Source organism: Peromyscus leucopus, chromosome 18 (genome assembly GCF_004664715.2).
Source record: "Peromyscus leucopus breed LL Stock chromosome 18, UCI_PerLeu_2.1, whole genome shotgun sequence".
Lineage (NCBI taxonomy): Eukaryota > Metazoa > Chordata > Mammalia > Rodentia > Cricetidae > Peromyscus > Peromyscus leucopus.
In genome coordinates this window covers 663,763-680,993 of record NC_051078.1, presented here as the reverse complement: position 1 = coordinate 680,993, position 17,231 = coordinate 663,763, and the positions used below count along the sequence as shown (strand labels likewise).

General features: G+C 35.3%; 2 protein-coding genes and 1 non-coding gene across 3 annotated transcripts; 2 read left to right on the top strand and 1 right to left on the bottom strand.

Annotated features, from left to right (window-relative positions):
* Positions 1-886: 886 nt before the first annotated feature.
* On the top strand, positions 887-1,822 carry LOC114683557 (olfactory receptor 6C3-like). Its single transcript, XM_028857884.1, has one exon. The coding sequence runs from the start codon at positions 887-889 to the stop codon at positions 1,820-1,822; it is 936 nt and encodes a 311-aa protein (XP_028713717.1).
* A 12,721-nt stretch (positions 1,823-14,543) lies between these two features.
* LOC114683535 (olfactory receptor 6C76-like) lies at positions 14,544-15,485 on the top strand. The gene has a single exon (XM_028857860.1). The coding sequence runs from the start codon at positions 14,544-14,546 to the stop codon at positions 15,483-15,485; it is 942 nt and encodes a 313-aa protein (XP_028713693.1).
* Positions 15,486-16,834: 1,349 nt separating this feature from the next.
* LOC114683567 lies at positions 16,835-16,978 on the bottom strand. Its single transcript, XR_003733171.1, has one exon. It is a non-coding gene; the product is annotated as a small nucleolar RNA SNORA48 (small nucleolar RNA).
* Positions 16,979-17,231: the final 253 nt, after the last annotated feature.

The following is a 17,231-nucleotide window of genomic DNA, read 5'->3' as shown; positions in this document are numbered from 1 at the left end:
AATAAGTACAAATAGGACCAAATGGAAAACATAAATATAGGACAGTTCAAGAGACAGAACTGCTAAGACCCAAGGTAAGTAATGACTTTTGCAATTTGTGTTCTAGAGAAAAATGAAAAGCAAATAGTACATGTCTCTTTAAACTCAAAAGGCAGTTTTCTTTGTACAATACTTGCATTTCTAACTTTGTAGACAGAATCAAGTGTTGTATATGTTAATTGAATTGAAAGATAAATCAATACCTAAAGTATATATTTCCTATTTGTTAAATAAGATAATTACAAGTTATATCTTACTCATGTAACATATATAATGTTTTTTTCTTAAGTTATTCCACAATATTGCTATTAAAATAAATTTAATTACTTAAACATAAATAATAATCTTTAAATATTTTATCTGCTAATGAGAATCATTGGCTGATTTCTTACATATTAAAGAGTAAAGCGCTGCCATTACCTTTCAACAGCACTAGAATCACCCTTTTATGCTTTTAGGAGGAAGTCCTCTCTAAAATGTACATTAATTTAAAAAGGAAAATTGTTGTTTCATATTACTTACACATATTTTAATAATATTTCATCCTAATTAGACATGAAGCAAAAATTACTAACTTTATTTTCCATTTTCTAATATGTCTTACATTGTGAAAATTTTCTAAGATCTCCTGTTATACTTGAGATTAATAAATAAGCTGCACTCATAAATATCTACTAAAACAATGCAAAGATAATAGTCCATATCTAATTGTCATGAACTATAGCAGATAATTTAGAACTGTATTAGTTAGAATGCTATTAATCATGAGTTATAGCTTACTCCTTTACATTTTTTTACACTATATTTCTTTAAAAGAGGAAACAGGAGGAGTAGGAGAGGAGAGGATATGAATCACACGGAGATTACAGAGTTCGTTCTCTTAGGCCTTTCTGATGATCCTGACCTCCAGATTGTGATTTTCCTCTTTTTATTAATCACATATATATTAAGTGTCACTGGAAACCTGGCTATCATCGTTTTGACCTTTGTAGATTCCCATCTGCAAACACCAATGTATTTCTTCCTCCGGAATTTTGCTTTCTTGGAAGTCTCATTTACAAGTGTATGCATCCCTAGATTTCTGGGGTCTATTGTCACCCGGAACAAGACAATTTCCTATAACAACTGTGCTGCTCAAATCTTTTTCATTATCTTCATGGGATTGTGTGAATTTTACATTCTCACTGCCATGTCCTACGACCGCTATGTTGCCATCTGCAAGCCCCTTCACTACACGACCATCATGAGCAGGAGACTCTGCACCCTGCTTGTGCTGTGCACCTGGCTGGGTGGGTTTCTGACTGTTTTCCCACCCCTTATGCTTTTGCTCCAGCAGGATTACTGTGCTTCCAATGTCATTGATCACTTCGCATGTGACTTTTTCCCCCTTTTACAACTGTCTTGCTCAGATACTTGGCTCCTAGAAGTGATTGGTTTCTACTTTGCTCTGGTCAGTCTGATGTTCACCTTGGCGTTGGTGATTTTATCTTACATGCACATTATCAGGACTATTTTAAAATTTCCATCTACCAGCCAGAGGAAAAAGGCCTTCTCCACTTGTTCCTCTCACATGATTGTCATCTCCCTCTCTTATGGAAGCTGCATTTTCATGTATGCCAATCCCTCCGCAAAAGAAAAGGCATCATTGACCAAAGGAGTGGCAATTCTCAATACCTCTGTGGTCCCCATGTTAAACCCCTTCATTTATACCCTAAGGAACCAGCAAGTAAAGCAAGCATTCAAAGGTGCAGTACACAAATTACTGTTTTCTGTAAGCAAATGAAATTAAAGTATGTTGAAAATAACGAACTCTATTAAGATCTAATTAATTATATTCTCAAAGTTACTAAATTTCTGTATTAGGTATTCTTGTTCTCTTATAGTTTCTTTGTGTGCTATAACATAGTAAAATTTATAGTTTCAGTCTATCTCTTTTATTTCTACAATCAACTCTATGTAATACAATGGTTTTTGAAATCTTTAAGAAATGTTGACAGCATGGGAAAGCCCAAGCCAGAACAAATCCCAGTACCAAGAGGAAAATCAGGCACAAAGTCCCACCCCAAGCCCAGGAACTCCTGGTAATTCTTAGATGCCAGTTTTTTCCTAAGAGTGTAGATCTGGATAAGTTGATCACACTCCAGTGGAAGGCCACACACATAAGAATACTTGGGAAGCACACATTGGCCTTGATGGTCAAAAAAGGACAAGGACACAAAGCAGAGTGAGGAGGAGGAGAGATCTGGGAAGAATTGTGCAAACTTAATCTTACATCAATTTGAACTCATTTTAATAATAGATTTCTTAATAAAAATATTTCCTGTTCTGATTTTCAGTAATTTGTTCTTACATATAACTTCAGAGTAAATCTTCCCTGTAATTTTGATTATATGTGTATAAAATTCAGATTGTTTTCTTTAAAGATTTTATTTACTTACTTACATTCTGTAAGTTACTTTCTGAAAATTTAGTTAGGCCATGTTTTCTAGCCAGGCTGCTAGTATATATATATATATCAATGTGCTGAGTTTTTTGGAGACTGTAAGAATAAAATAGGGTGGATTTTCACAAAAGACATACTTCTTGTCAAGTTATGATAATATTGCCATGGGTACATGTAATAATTATCAACTTCTCATATATTTTTAAGTAGATAATTAAGGAGCCCATCCATGCTCAGAATTCTTAGGAATCCTAAAGTATTTTGAAGAAAGTTGAAATTTTACTGTAGGTCTTAGACTCCTTCAGCATCAACATTACAAGATTCCCTATAGATACTAGGACTCTTTATTAACTTAGTTATTTTGCTTTCAGAGTTAATGATGAAAATAGTCAATTAGTGTAATTTCCACAAAAATCCCCAAGGTTTTGTACCAGGTCTGAGTGAAAACATCATTTATTATTAAAGAACACGACACCTCCAGTGGTATGGAGACAAAGTCATGTTTATTGAAGATGGAATAAGGCAGCGACTACAATTCTTCAGTTACAAGAAAGCAGGAGCACACTACTGTTTGGGAAGACCCTGGTCATTTCATTTGTAGGGAAAACAGAACAGTGGATTGAAGGATGGAACATCCTGTATTCTGATTACAGAGTGGGAAATATGATTAATAGCTGCTGGGAGAGGAAGAGTAAGTTTTCTTTAAGGGTGTGACCTCTGCTAGGTTGACTACATTCCTGAAGATATCCTTCCATCTAGTATTGGGGGAGCATATTTGGGTATGATGGGTTTTAAATGAAAAATAGTGCATGAAATTGAGTTGATAGGGAGATGGGGGTGGAACTAGGAGGAGTTGAGGAAAGGGGTCAATATGATCAAACCACAATGTATGAAATCTAAGAGAATTAATAACATATTTATTTCTAGGACAGAAATCTTAAAACTTAAAACTCTAAATATTGGAATGAGATTTTGAATTACATATTTTCAAATGCCTTTTACACATTCTTTTCAACTCTTCATTATTAAAAGATGTTCCTTTCAAATACATTGAAATTGGTATAAAACACTTTTCATTTTCCACATTTTCAGTTTGTATGTTGTGGTGCTCTACATATTTAGAAATAAAGTAGATGAAACATAAAATTTCTTAATATGCATTAGTTGGAAGAACATGAAAGAATAAAACGAACATTTGAATGTGAAACTTTCTCACAATATAACTACTAATCAAAACAGAGACCTCAAGACAGAAGATGAGTTATTGAAATGAAGCCCATATGATTGAAATTATTAGAGTGCATTCTCAAATTAACTTTTGTGTTGTAAAGGAGTATCTCATTTAATTTACAGACAAAACAAGTGTGGCACATTTTAAAATTTACAGAGTATAATCTTGCATTTAAGTTGCTTTATAATAGAGCATATTGCTTGTAGGGGATGAGAATAGAGAACATATAAAATCTTGAAATGCTATCAAAATATCTATCTTGAAAATATGGAAAATATAATTTGTAATTTAATTCCCAAAGTATTTGATGACAGAATATATAAACTTTATGGACATATAAGCATAATTAAAACTGCTATATGCTATCCTTCCACAGAATATTTATTTAAAAATGTAACATTTCTAGAAAATTCTACAGGGGTAAAAAAACTTTATTATTTTTATTATTTTTTGTGAACAATGTACAATGCATTTTATCAAATTCAACCTCCTTTGCACAATTCTTCCCAGAGCTATCCTCCCCCTCTTCACTCTGCTTTGTGTTCTTGTGGTTTTTTTGACCATTAAGGCCAATTTGTGCTTCCCAAGTATTCTTATTTGCATGGTCTTCCACTGGAATGTGATCAACTTATCCAGATCTACACTCTTTGGAAAAAACAAACAAACAAACAAAAAACTAACCCTGACTTTCAGGGCATCTAAGAATTACCAAGAGTTCCTGGGCTTGGGGTGGGACTTTGTGCCTGATTTTCCTCTTGGTACTGGGATTGGGTCTGGCTAGGGCTTTCCCAAGCTGTCAACATTTCTTAAAGATTTCAAAAACCAATGTATAATATATACTTGATTATAGAAATAAAAGAGATAGACTTTGAAACTATAAAATTTACTATGTTATAGCACACAAAGTAACTATAAGAGAACAAGGATACCCAATTTGTGTACTGCACCTTTGAATGCTTGCTTTACTTGCTGGTTCCTTAGGGTATAAATGAAGGTATGGCTGCTTTATGGACACTTGCAGCACTCATATTCATCAGGCTTTATTTAATTTTTCTTTATTTTATGATGCCTGAATAGAAATACTTGAAACAAAAGTAGAGTATTAAAAACCCTCAGAGATATAGAAACACACTCCAGCTTTCTATAATCCCAAGCAGCAGTTCAGAAAGTACTATTGACAGAGAACAGAGTGGGCCATTGTCTAGGAGGTAGTTTAAATACTTGAGTACCTGGGGGTGGGGTGGGAGAGAAACCACCACTTTCTGAGGGGAGGCGGGGTTTGAAATGGAGGAGAGTGAGGCTGGAGCAGAGCTTCCAACTTAAACAGGTACTCTTTAATGAGCTGGGGTCCCAGACTGCAGAAAGGGAGAAACTGTTAAAAACTAGCATTCATTGCTCTTTGTTTCCTGATTGAAAACGCAAAGTGGCCAGAGGCCTCAGCTTTCCCACTTTCTGCTGTCCCAGTCACTATGAACTGAATCGTTTCAGCTGAACCCCGTTTTCCCTTGAGTTGCTTTTTGCCAAGTGCTTTGTAGCAACAAGGAAAGTAACTAACATAACTTTACTTTATCATTCCAAAAGCAAAGGCAGCTCATCTCAGCATTTATAAAATATATGCACATTGCACATTCTTATACCAAGCAAGACCCAGAAATTAAGCATATAACATCTCCACATATGTGCCCAGTGATTTAAATTTTATTTGTCTGATACAAAGTTATTTAGAAATTTGGCTGAGAAACCAATAAAAGTACACTTTTTAATTCGTTCATCTCCTTAAGAGCAAAACATTCATCTCTTTTCCACGTAAGATTTACTAACTTAGTTAATTTGTCCACTAAGTATTATGAAATTGTATCCAACCATGAGTATTATTGTTTATAAAGGTTGGCAAACTGTGTAGTTGTTTAATGAAAAGTCAATTTTATGGGCCATAAATTTAACATAAAGATCTTTAACAAATACATTCCTATGGAATATTACATAAATAGTAAATAGCCATAATAAAATTTCTTATTAACATATGTATATATGTTATGCACACATGCTGTGTAGGTGCGCCAACCTGATAAATAAAGACAGTAAATGTTTAAAACCATGGCAATGATTTTATAGCCTGAATATTACATGGTATATCCTTATACCTCTAACATATGGAACGGCTTTAAGAATCTTCAAACTCTTTTGAAGTTTAATTTTTGCACATTATTGGCCCTTGGCATGTGAAATTGAACTTCAGGTAAAGTTGCAACTTCCAGATGTTTGCTACCTGTATTTTAAAATAAACTTTCTTCTACACTCTTTAATGTTCTAAGTCCCAAGGGGATTTATATCTGCATTTCATGAAGATTAAAGCAATGGTTCCAAGGAAAAGAAAAACCACCCAAAATTAAAAAGCAAATTAAACAGCAAGAAAATCTAGTTCAGGAAAAAAGAGGAAAATTGGAAAAAACACTCCCTACTCAACACATGATCTCAGCAATTCCAGAGGCGGGTTAAATGTTAGCCTACTGTGGTTTTATTTCCCTGTGTGGCACACAAATTGATTTAGCACTTCTAGTTAATGACAGCATCTTGCAGAGTGCACACTTCCCTGAGAACTTGCACAAAGCCTAGTTACTTTCCATTGATCTGCTGGATTTCCCGAGTGGTGAAAAGGAGGCAGCACAAAGGGAGATGAGGAATCCCAGGCTGTCAAACTGCAGGGCTTCTCCAGGAATCGAATGCTACAAACAAGGTTCTGGTAAATTTAGCTCTCTGAATCTTTATCTCACAACAGCGCTGCACAGAACCAACACAGAATTTAAGAGCTTAAACTGTACTGGAATGACAGAAAATCCAAATGCTTCTGGCTTCTCTCAAACTTATGAAATTGGAGTGAAAAAAATTAAAACAAACACACAAACAAACAACAACAACCCTAAATTTGCAAAAGTTTTTCAGGAATTTTCCAAATAAATTTGAATCACCAAAAAAAGTATTCCAAGTGGATCCTTCAAATGAGTCTCCAAATCCTTTCTTGAGCAGTGAGGGACAACCATAAGCAGGTAGGGCCACTCTTATAAAGGCAGAGCTAGTGCCCTGTCCTTCACAGGTGCCTGGGACTTTCAGTATTCCAACCATAAGGACAGTTCAGGACCCTTCTCCTAAGTCTACTGACCCCAGAATCTCGGGCTCAGTTCCTTCAATTTACCCGAACAGTGAATTTCTCTATCACTGATTACAGAAAACAGAATTAGGGAGAGAAAATTCCTAGTTTCACTCAATTCTTTTTTCTTCTTTCTTTCTTTCTTTCTTTCTTTCTTTCTTTCTTTCTTTCTTTCTTTCTTTCTTTCTTTCTTTTCTTTTCTTTTCTTTTTCTTTATTCTTTTTTTCCCTTGGCTTTTCAAGACAGGGTTTCTTTGTGTCTAGCTTTGCACCTTTCCTGGAACTCACTCTGTAGCCCAGGCTGACCTTGAACTCACAGACATTCACCTGCCTCTGCCTCCTGAGTGCTGGGATTAAAGGCCTGCTCCACCACTGTCTGGCTCCCTCCTTTCTTATAAGAGAGGTCATAGAATATGGATAGGTTACTTGTGAGATAAGTTATAGGGCCCTGAGACCTTTTTCCTGGGAGGATCTGGTCTCATTTTAGAAATTCAGAAAGAAATGGTAATTCTTTAAGGCCCGTGTTGCATTGTTATAACACTATATTCATCTGTTTCACACATGTCAAGCACTTGGAGATTGTAAGGTATGCCTGACAAACAGGTACTGGTATTAACTCTAAAAGGGGTTAGAGAAATGGCTCAGTGGTCAGGAGTACTTGCTGTCTTTAGAGGACTCACATTTGATTGCCAGCACCCACGGTGGTTTAACAATCTTCTGTAACTCCAGTTCCAGAGTATCCTCTGCCCTCTTCTGGCCCCCATGAGCACTGCATGCACATAAGTGCACAAACATCTGGGCAGGCAAACACCCACATCATAAAATAAAAGTGAATAAATAAACCTGTTGGCTGTGTTTCTCAGTCCTGCTTTGCCCCATGATCTGGACAAATCTTTCCCACCTGAGGTCCTGCAGCTACTTATAAAATAATTACACAGAGACTTATATTAATTACAAACTGTATGGCCTATGGCTCCAGCTTCTATTGGCTTGCTCTTTAAACTTATTTCAACACATTCCTATTCACCTATGTCTTGCCACATGGCTTTGTGGCTTACTGGTACTTTCACATCTTCCTTCTTTGGTGGCTAGATCATGTCTCCTCTGACTATGCCCTTCTTTCTCTATCTCTCTTGAAATTCACACCTGGCTATATGCTTTCTTGCCATAGGCCGAAACAGCTTTATTTATTAATCAATGGGAGCAACACATATTTACAGCATACAGAGAGACATCCCACAGAACATCCCCCTTTCTGTCTAATCCCAAAGAGAGGTTTTAACTTTAACATAGTAAAATTCCTTGTAACAAAACAGTTTTAAAGCAAGAATTGCAGTTACAATATCTAGTCTACTTATATTTGGCGAAATTAAAGAAAATACTCTATCCTCTATCCTATTTTTGTGAGTCTAGAGTTTCATATCTAATTTACCAAGGAAACCATAATTGTAATTATCTAGTCTTCAACTCCATCAAAGACCCCAGAATGATATACTATTACCTAAGAAGACACGGAGTGCATTTTCAAGCCACTTCCAAAATTCTAGAAATGATAAAGACATCTGGCTTCCTGGACAGTCACTCAAATTTCTTGTCCAATGTTGGGGCATCACTTCAGCCTGCAGGCCTAGAATCTCTGGCAGACTTTTTAGTGAAATAGGAAATTTGAAGCATTGTCTTGCCTATTGACAATGTTTATCAGTCACCTCTCCTCATATCCTGCAGAATGTCTGGCAGTATCTTCTTTGAAACGGGAACCTGAAGGACCATCATGTCCTGTTTTGGTAAAGTTCAGTGGTCACATTCCTATGGGTCCTACATGTCCCATTTGTACAGTATCCGTCAAGTAGTTGAGGCAAGAGTACCTTTTTGCTCAGTGGTTAGCATTTGCCACATAGAGAGCAAACTCCATAATGAGTTTTTCAATGCCAGTCATCCTCTTTGAAGTAATTAGTGCTTCTAGGAGCAGATATATCTCAATGTCCAGAAAAGTCTCAGTTCTTAAAACATTTTAAATGACATATTCTGCAGGCCTTTGAAGTATTTGAATATTACCTACCTCACTATATACCTTTCTATAAATAAAAACTTAACTAATATGACTATAAGTTTGGTTATCATAGTTTTCTTTGTTATATGTTACAACTTTAAATGAGTTGCATAAATGTAATACCTTAAACAAGAGTAGGAATATACATACAGCATAACAATTAAGTTTAATTTTTATCAATAAACTAAAATAATAGCAATGGAAAATATTTCAAATGAGTTGTTTTTTAAAAGTAGATTCAATAATCTACCCTTTCATCCTATCACATCTATATCCCCTTTACTTCTTTAGAAAGAGATTGTATTTATAATCAACCCCATTTGAATAAAAACAAACATTTATAAGCAATTTTTGGGAATTTGGGTATAGTTTTTCATACTACTTCCTGTTGACTGGGGGCCATGGCAATCTCATGGGGGATCCTGAGAAAATTTATAACTATGGTTACATCTTGGCTGTAGTAGACTGTGAGACTGCATTGTCTCTGCTAGTTGCCTTGAAGCTGTTCTGGATGTTGGTTCATCTGGGCCATTGATTTAATTGGAGAACTCCAAAGGTGTCTTCCATGATGGAAACATATTAACCTGGAAGGAATCCACAGCTTATCATCTTCTGTGAAAACAAAAGCAGAGCGTCTTTTCCATAGCAACATATCCTTAGACCCAAATTTTGAAGTCAAGATACCTTTAAGATATATACATTAGTTTAACTAAGCAGCCCCTACAATCAAATGTCTCTCTGTGTTTAAAAATCCCAGAGACAACACAATAATGTACAGTATCCAGACATTTTGTGCTTTCCATCTTTCTGGGGCTTTTTTTTTTTTTTTAATTACACTATTTCTTTTTAAGGACTTTCTCTACCCTTCTTTTCTCTCAGACACCTATGTATATTTTTAAATACACCTGTTTAGAAGTTTTTTTCCATCTGAATCTGTTTTATTGTGTATCTGTCATTCATTTTCTGACCAGGAGAGTTTTAAACTGTTAAGTTGTGTGGCTAGGACAAAAGCAGCAGCAGCCGACTCCAATTTTTGACATGGCACAGGTACCAAGGAGTCACACATAACTCCCCAATTCTGGGTTGCAGTATTAGGCAGTATGCCTGTGTTTTTAAGCCCAAGGCTGTGCTCACAAGCAGGCAGGCAGTGGCCATGACCAGGTAATATGTCTCTATATGGAGGCCATTAATAAGAGACACGAAGTAGAAAGCTGTTCTTACCTCTCCTTTAGGATCTCCTCTTAAATTCTCTCAGGGTTTAGGTGGAAACTCTTGCCTCATATTGGAAAATCAGATGAAAGATGAAATAATAATATCTATAAGGCTCATTCTAATGATGCTCGGAAGTGAATGATCCTAAAAACATACTCTGCAATGTAGTTACAAAGCTTAGAAAATTATGTTTCTTTATAGTTTTTATGAAGAGTTCTCAAGAAAAGAGCATTTTCCAGAGTCAACAGGCAGATGCCCATACAAATCCACAGAGGCTATGGCATCATGCTCAATATCCATTTGCATTAGCTCAAGTCAGAAAATGTCTTAACATTGAGTAAGGTAAGTAGCACAAAGTCTCATTCGTAGAAAAGAATTTATGCACAATTACTCGCTGCTGGGTTAGTGTCTTTGTTAGGTTTTCTATGTTAAGAGACACATGACCTTGAAAACTCTTATAAAGAAAAATTGGCTAATGGTTTCAGAGGTTTAGTTCATTTTTATCATGGTGGGATATGTAGTGTGCAGGCAGACATGGTGCTGGAGAAGGAGCTAAGAATTTTATGTCTTGATCCACAGGCAACAGGAAGTAAAACTTCTACCACACTGAATGTACCTTGAGCAAAGGAGACCTTAAGCCCTCTCTAGTGACACACTTCTTCCAACAGGACCACTCAATACCTATTCCAACAAAGCCACATCTCCTAATAGTCCTAACAGTGCCACTTCCTTTGGGGGCCATATTCTTTCAAACAAGCACAGAAAGAGATAGTTTTCTTCAGTAGAGTGACACTGCGTATGTCACTTACTCTTCTGGGCAGGCTAATTTTTGTCAACAGAATTTGGATTGTTTTTCCATTTCCCATGTGTGTGTGGGGTTTTTTTTGTGTGTGTGTGTGTGTGTGTGTGTGTGTTTAAGAGAGAAAAATAAGATGGAATTGGGATGGTCTGGAAAGAGTTGGGTAAAGGTAAGGGATATGATCCATATATATCATCTGATATTCTCAAAGTAGAAAAAACATTAAAAAGAAAGGTTAAGTTTCTACACACTTTTATTCTCTTTTCTATAGAATGAAATCGTCAGAATGTACATAAGGAAAATAGCTTTGAAATATTGATCTTCCATGTGTATGGGCCACTTTTTAAAGATTTGTTTTATTTTTTATCACGTGTCTGTGTGTGGGTATATGTATGTGTGTGCAAGTGCCTAGGGTGTTCATAGGCATCAAATCTGACATGGGTGCTGGTAAGAGAACTCTGGTCTTTGCTACATATCCATAATAAATACAGAGATTGTAAGAGGCTGGCACATATGCTCTGGAGAAGATCACTCTTGAAATAAAGCACAGTAGCAAACTTTCCTGGAATAATCCTATGTCTTTATATTTTTACATACAATTTTAGCATCGAATAAATGAAATGAGAGATCAGGAGTAAATAGTTCAGGAAGTGTAACCCAAGATTTATAGAAACCCATTTAACATGGGAATAAATATCTAAGTGTACAGCTTGAGGCCTAAACAAATAGTTCAAATACGTGTTGTTCATCTTTCAAGATTTCAAATAACCACTGCAAGAAGTACACACTATTTGGTGGACATATAAATATCAAAAATAATATAAAATTATTGAGAACTCCAGAGATTAACAATTAACATTCATATTGTGTGTAAACCAAAGAGCATAGGTAAAGATGATATAATTAAAAATATAGGGCTGTTGTCATTGCTTAGTTGGATAAAGGGTTTCCCATGTAAGCATGAGGACACGAGTCCAACCCCCAGAACCTATGGAAAATGCCTTGATGATGATGTGTGCTTGCAATCTGGTTATCTAGGATGAAGTACAGGTGAATCCCTGGGACTCACTGACTGTTAATCCTCAGTCAACTCAGTGAGCTCTGGGTTTGGAGAGAGACACTGACACCAAAATAATTGGTTTTATTAAAGCATAAGAGGGCAGTGATGGCTCTGTATATAAAGATTTTCATTAAACCTGATGACGTGAGTTCAATTCCCAGAACCCTTATGGTGGAGGAGAGAGCTGACTTACAAAGGGCGCTCCACCGTCCATATTCTGAGAGTGTGCACATAGCAGCACATTCACACAAATACACACTAAAAGGAAATGCAAAAAATGCATAATAAAATTTTGTGTTTATGAGATAGGACCATATCCATGATAGTATATGAAATTATGGAAAACAGTTTTTAGGCTAGACCAATGAACAGATAACCATAATATAACTGTTAACTTGGATTTTAACCAAGAAATGAAACATTCCAATAGACTTCTCAGTGGTGTGTAGTGTGTAGGCAGGTTATTCACTAGGTTTTAATGTCTGATTTTAAACATTAGATATAGAATCCATTAACTTATAGTGTAAATGCTTGTAAAAAATTATTCACTTAGCAATATACAGTCTCCATAAAATATACACGGGTTCCTGTTTTAAACACAATCCCATAACATGACTTTATAGTATGAAAAGCTAAGTAGGTCAAGATAAGAAACACAAAACCATCCGATTTGGGGGGAATTGGTGATCTAATGTATCATGTTCTCTTTGAAAAATGTCAGATCAGAAAAAAACTTAAAGGATCTCAAAATATATTATTTACCATAAATTCTCAAATAAATAAATTTATTTAATTAAATTTAAATTAATTTTTATTTAAAAATAAAACAAACTCATCTTTAATTAATGTGTATGTCAAACTGTGGAAAAATATATTGAACAAAACATGGTGGTCCTGCCTATGATCCCAGTACTTGGGTGATAAGGGAAGGGAGATAAGCAGTTCAATCCTTGGCTACAGAGCAGGTTCAAGGCCTGCTGTATTTTCTCAGTAAAACTCTACTGCAGTTTTACTTTCATGTTTTAAACTGACTTCTCCTTGTGTTGAGGATAACACATATTTTGTGTCACTATGCCATAATTATCCTCCACCCTCAAAATGGAGTCAAAAACTGCTTATGAAATGGAGTCTCAGGGCAAAGCCCAGCCTAAAAATTTCCACTACTGTTTTACAGAATATGGAGTAACAGAGTAGGATGCAGCCTAATTTCAACACTGTCCTATGAAAGTCAGTGTGAGAAGGTAATTGTTTTTCTTGTTAGATCTCATTCCTTCGAAAATGCTTTGCTAACTTTTTGCAGATAAGTTCTGCAATCACCTGGGATGTAGGTCACATAACAAACCAATTAAATGTGATTGCTAGAAGTAATCTTTTACTTGTATACATTAGTGTCCTATTATTATTCATCCCAGAAGTCATTATGCATTTCCACACTTTGTAGAATATTTTTGAAGTTATGTGTTGCAAACATAGTATAAATGCTGTTAATTTTTTCCCCTGGGAAACATATTAGCAACATCCCTTTGGGAAATACTGGGATAATCTGAATAATTTTATAGCAATAAAACTCCCATCTAGATACATGTTGTTAAAATATTGTGAGGAATATGTCAGGATCCTAGATGTTGGATGATATTAGAAAACACATGAAAAAGATATTTTACTGCATGTTTCCATATTAAATATCAGGGGTGCTGTGAGGAGCCGAGCTTTGTGGGAGGAGAGACATAAACAGTGATTTCTCTTTGTGCTACAGGACTATGGTATAGATTTTGGTTTAAGGGAGCTAAGCATATTACTCTTTTTTCGACCTTTCAATTTAACTATTAATACTTTAAACTGATTTTTCTGTACAATCTTTTATCTTTATTTACTGTCTTCTCATGCAGTTCTTTTTATAGCTGTTTCATATATGTAACTGATATATATTTCAATTTAGTTAATATATATATATATATATTAGTTAACTTGAAAATTTTCCAACTTAAATATATATTAAATGAAAAATTACTGTGGATTTTTTAAAGAAGGATATTATTTAACTTTTTAAAATACAAAAACCATAATGACATTTGTTGATTTTATTGTTTTGTTGAGAAAATATTAATAGAGTTATATTATTTACTTTTTCTAGTTTGATGTTTATACTATTATTGTAGATAATAGAATAAGTTGACCACTGGTTTCCTCAATTTGTTTAATAGAAAAGATAACACAGGAAAAGCATAATGATGGCAACAATGAAATTAGTACATTTTACAAAATAGTAAAAGTGATAGTGGCAGAATAAAAACATAGTTTAGACTGACTTTAAACATAAAAAAATGTATCTTCAAAGATGTAATTGAAATATAGACAACATCACACATGCAAAACACAGAGAGAGAGTGACTGTGTGTGTGTGTGTGTGTGTGTGTGTGTGTGTGTGTGTGTGTGAGAGAGAGAGAGAGAGAGAGAGAGAGAGAGAGAGAGATCGATCTATGCTTGTCTTGTGGCTCATGTCTTGTCTCCTTGTTTTCTGTGTTTGATTTTATCAGATTTGTTGTATACTGACCACCAGGAATGAGAAACAGAACATCAGTGACATACTTCATCCTCCTGGGTCTGACAGATGATCCTGAGCTTCAGGTTGTGATTTTCTTTTTTCTGTTTCTCACATATGTGCTGAGCATTACTGGAAATTTAACCATCATCATACTCACTCTGCTGGATTCCCACCTGAAGACCCCCATGTATTTCTTCCTCAGGAATTTCTCCTTCTTGGAAATTTCATTTACTTCTGTCTGTAACCCTAGGTTTTTGGTCAGCATCCTAACTGGAGACAAATCAATCTCCTATAATGCTTGTGGAGCTCAACTATTTTTCTTGATTTTCCTTGGCTCAACAGAGTTTTTCCTTCTGGCATCCATGTCCTATGATCGCTATGTGGCTATCTGCAAGCCACTCCACTATACAACCATCATCAGTAAAAAGATCTGCCACCAGCTCATCATCAGCTCCTGGCTGGCTGGTTTCTTGGTAATTTTTCCACCATTGGCCATGGGCTTAGAGCTAGATTTCTGTGACTCCAACATTATTGACCACTTCACATGTGACTCTGCTCCTTTGCTCCAAATCTCTTGCACAGACACACGCACTCTAGAGCTCATGAGCTTTATATTGGCTTTGATCACGCTTATGACTACTCTGACGTTGATAATTGTCTCTTACATCTATATCCTCATAACTATTCTGAAATTTCCTTCAAGCAAACAAAGGAAAAAGGCCTTCTCAACCTGCTCCTCACACATGATTGTTATCTCCATATCCTATGGAAGCTGCATCTTCATGTATGTAAAAACATCTGCCAAGGCTGGAGCTGCCTTGACAAAGGGTGTGGCTATGCTCAACACCTCTGTTGCTCCCACGCTGAATCCTTTTATCTACACTTTAAGGAACCAGCAGGTGAAACAAGCCTTTAAGGATCTTGTGAGAAAGGTATTTGCCTCAAAAACGCTGACGTGATATAGATTACAAATGAAACATGGGACAACTTCAACCATAAAATTAATGAACATGTCCTTGTTTTAGTTCATCTCAGAAACAAAAGTGTATGCTATTCTTAATCCATTTACTGTCCTCATGTTAAAATTCACTTAATGAATTTATGAGTATGACTATTATGCAATGGTTTCTAACTTTATATGATAAAATTAGAAATGAAGTAATTTTTAATTATAGCTTATATATTTCAAGTAATACATATATTCATTACATGCACATTTTTGGAAAAATTAAGGCATTGAACCTCCTTATTAATTCATGTATGTGTTACACAAATATATACACATATATTCTTACATGTATTTTTATGTGTCTGCACTTGTATATACATGTATATCATGATTTTTTACTTTGATGGTGTTAGAGCATGGATTTATTGTATTTTTATATCTGTTGCTATCATTTAAGTGATACATATAGAGCATTTAGTAATATGATATGGGAATAATCTATAAGAAGTACATTGGAATTATAAGTTCTCCAAGAACAACAATAATTGAAAAAGAAAAATAATAATATGCTAAAAGGAAAAGGGACATCTTCATATTGTACTGAACATTGAAACTTAGTTTACAAGTTACTTATAGTTCCAAAAGAGAATTCTATTTATGGTCATGATAGCAAATCACCAGAAAAATATTTGATTTTTCAGGTTAATATTTGTAGAATATTATTTTATTTATTTTATTTGCTATGGTTCTAATCATTATTTATTGTGGTTTAATTAATTGCAAAAAGCAAAATACACCTTTCAGAATATTTTCATTGATTATTATTCTCAGAGGGAGGAAAGGGAGAAATGAAGGTGATATGAATCTATTTTAATTAAATACATTAAAAAAGAGTAATTTCCTGCTTGTCAATTTTTTTTTCATTTACAGTTATTACTCTAATAAATGGGCAATAACATTTTTTTTCTGAACACAAAAGGAGACATCTATGTCAGCTGGAAAGATACCAGGTAGTTTATGGGAATTTTTCTATCCTTTACCTGCTGAAAAAGAGATGTCCATTTAATCCTTTTCTTAAGACCCTACCACCACCACCACCACCACCATCACCACCACCACAAATGGCAGCCATCTAAAAGTCAGGCCAGCTCATGGTTTAGATCTCATAACCTCCATCCTACCATCACATTCCAAATGCTGGGATTACAAACATAATGACATACCCAACATGTTTATTTATTATATCCCTGCCACAGAACCCAGAGCTCTCATTGTTAGTTCTTTAATTACTTCCATCAGCACCCAGATGGTTCAGAATAATCACTAGGTTTAAATATTAGTAACAGTGGCATCAGGATTTTATGTGCCCTAGGCATGAAACAGCTTTGGCTACCAGGCCAGGCATCAAGCTATGATGAACAAAGGGCTGTCATCTGCTCTGCCCCTGACTGATATAAGAACACCACCAACAACAAGGTGTCTTTTTGCCCATTGCCAGGGGTTCAATAACATATTTTTTATAAGGACATTTCTTAAAGGAGGGACCAACCTGTGTTTCTGGACAAATCCTCTCTGGAAGCTTCTCACACCATCATGGGTCATCTGTGACTAAACTGTGTCCTGTATGGAGTTATTTGTGTCTGAACTGTGTCCTTGATGGAGTCATCTGTGATTGAACTGTGTCCTTGATGGAGTCATCTATATCTGAACTGTGTCCTTGATGGAGTCCTCTGTGTCTGAACTGTGTTTTTGATGG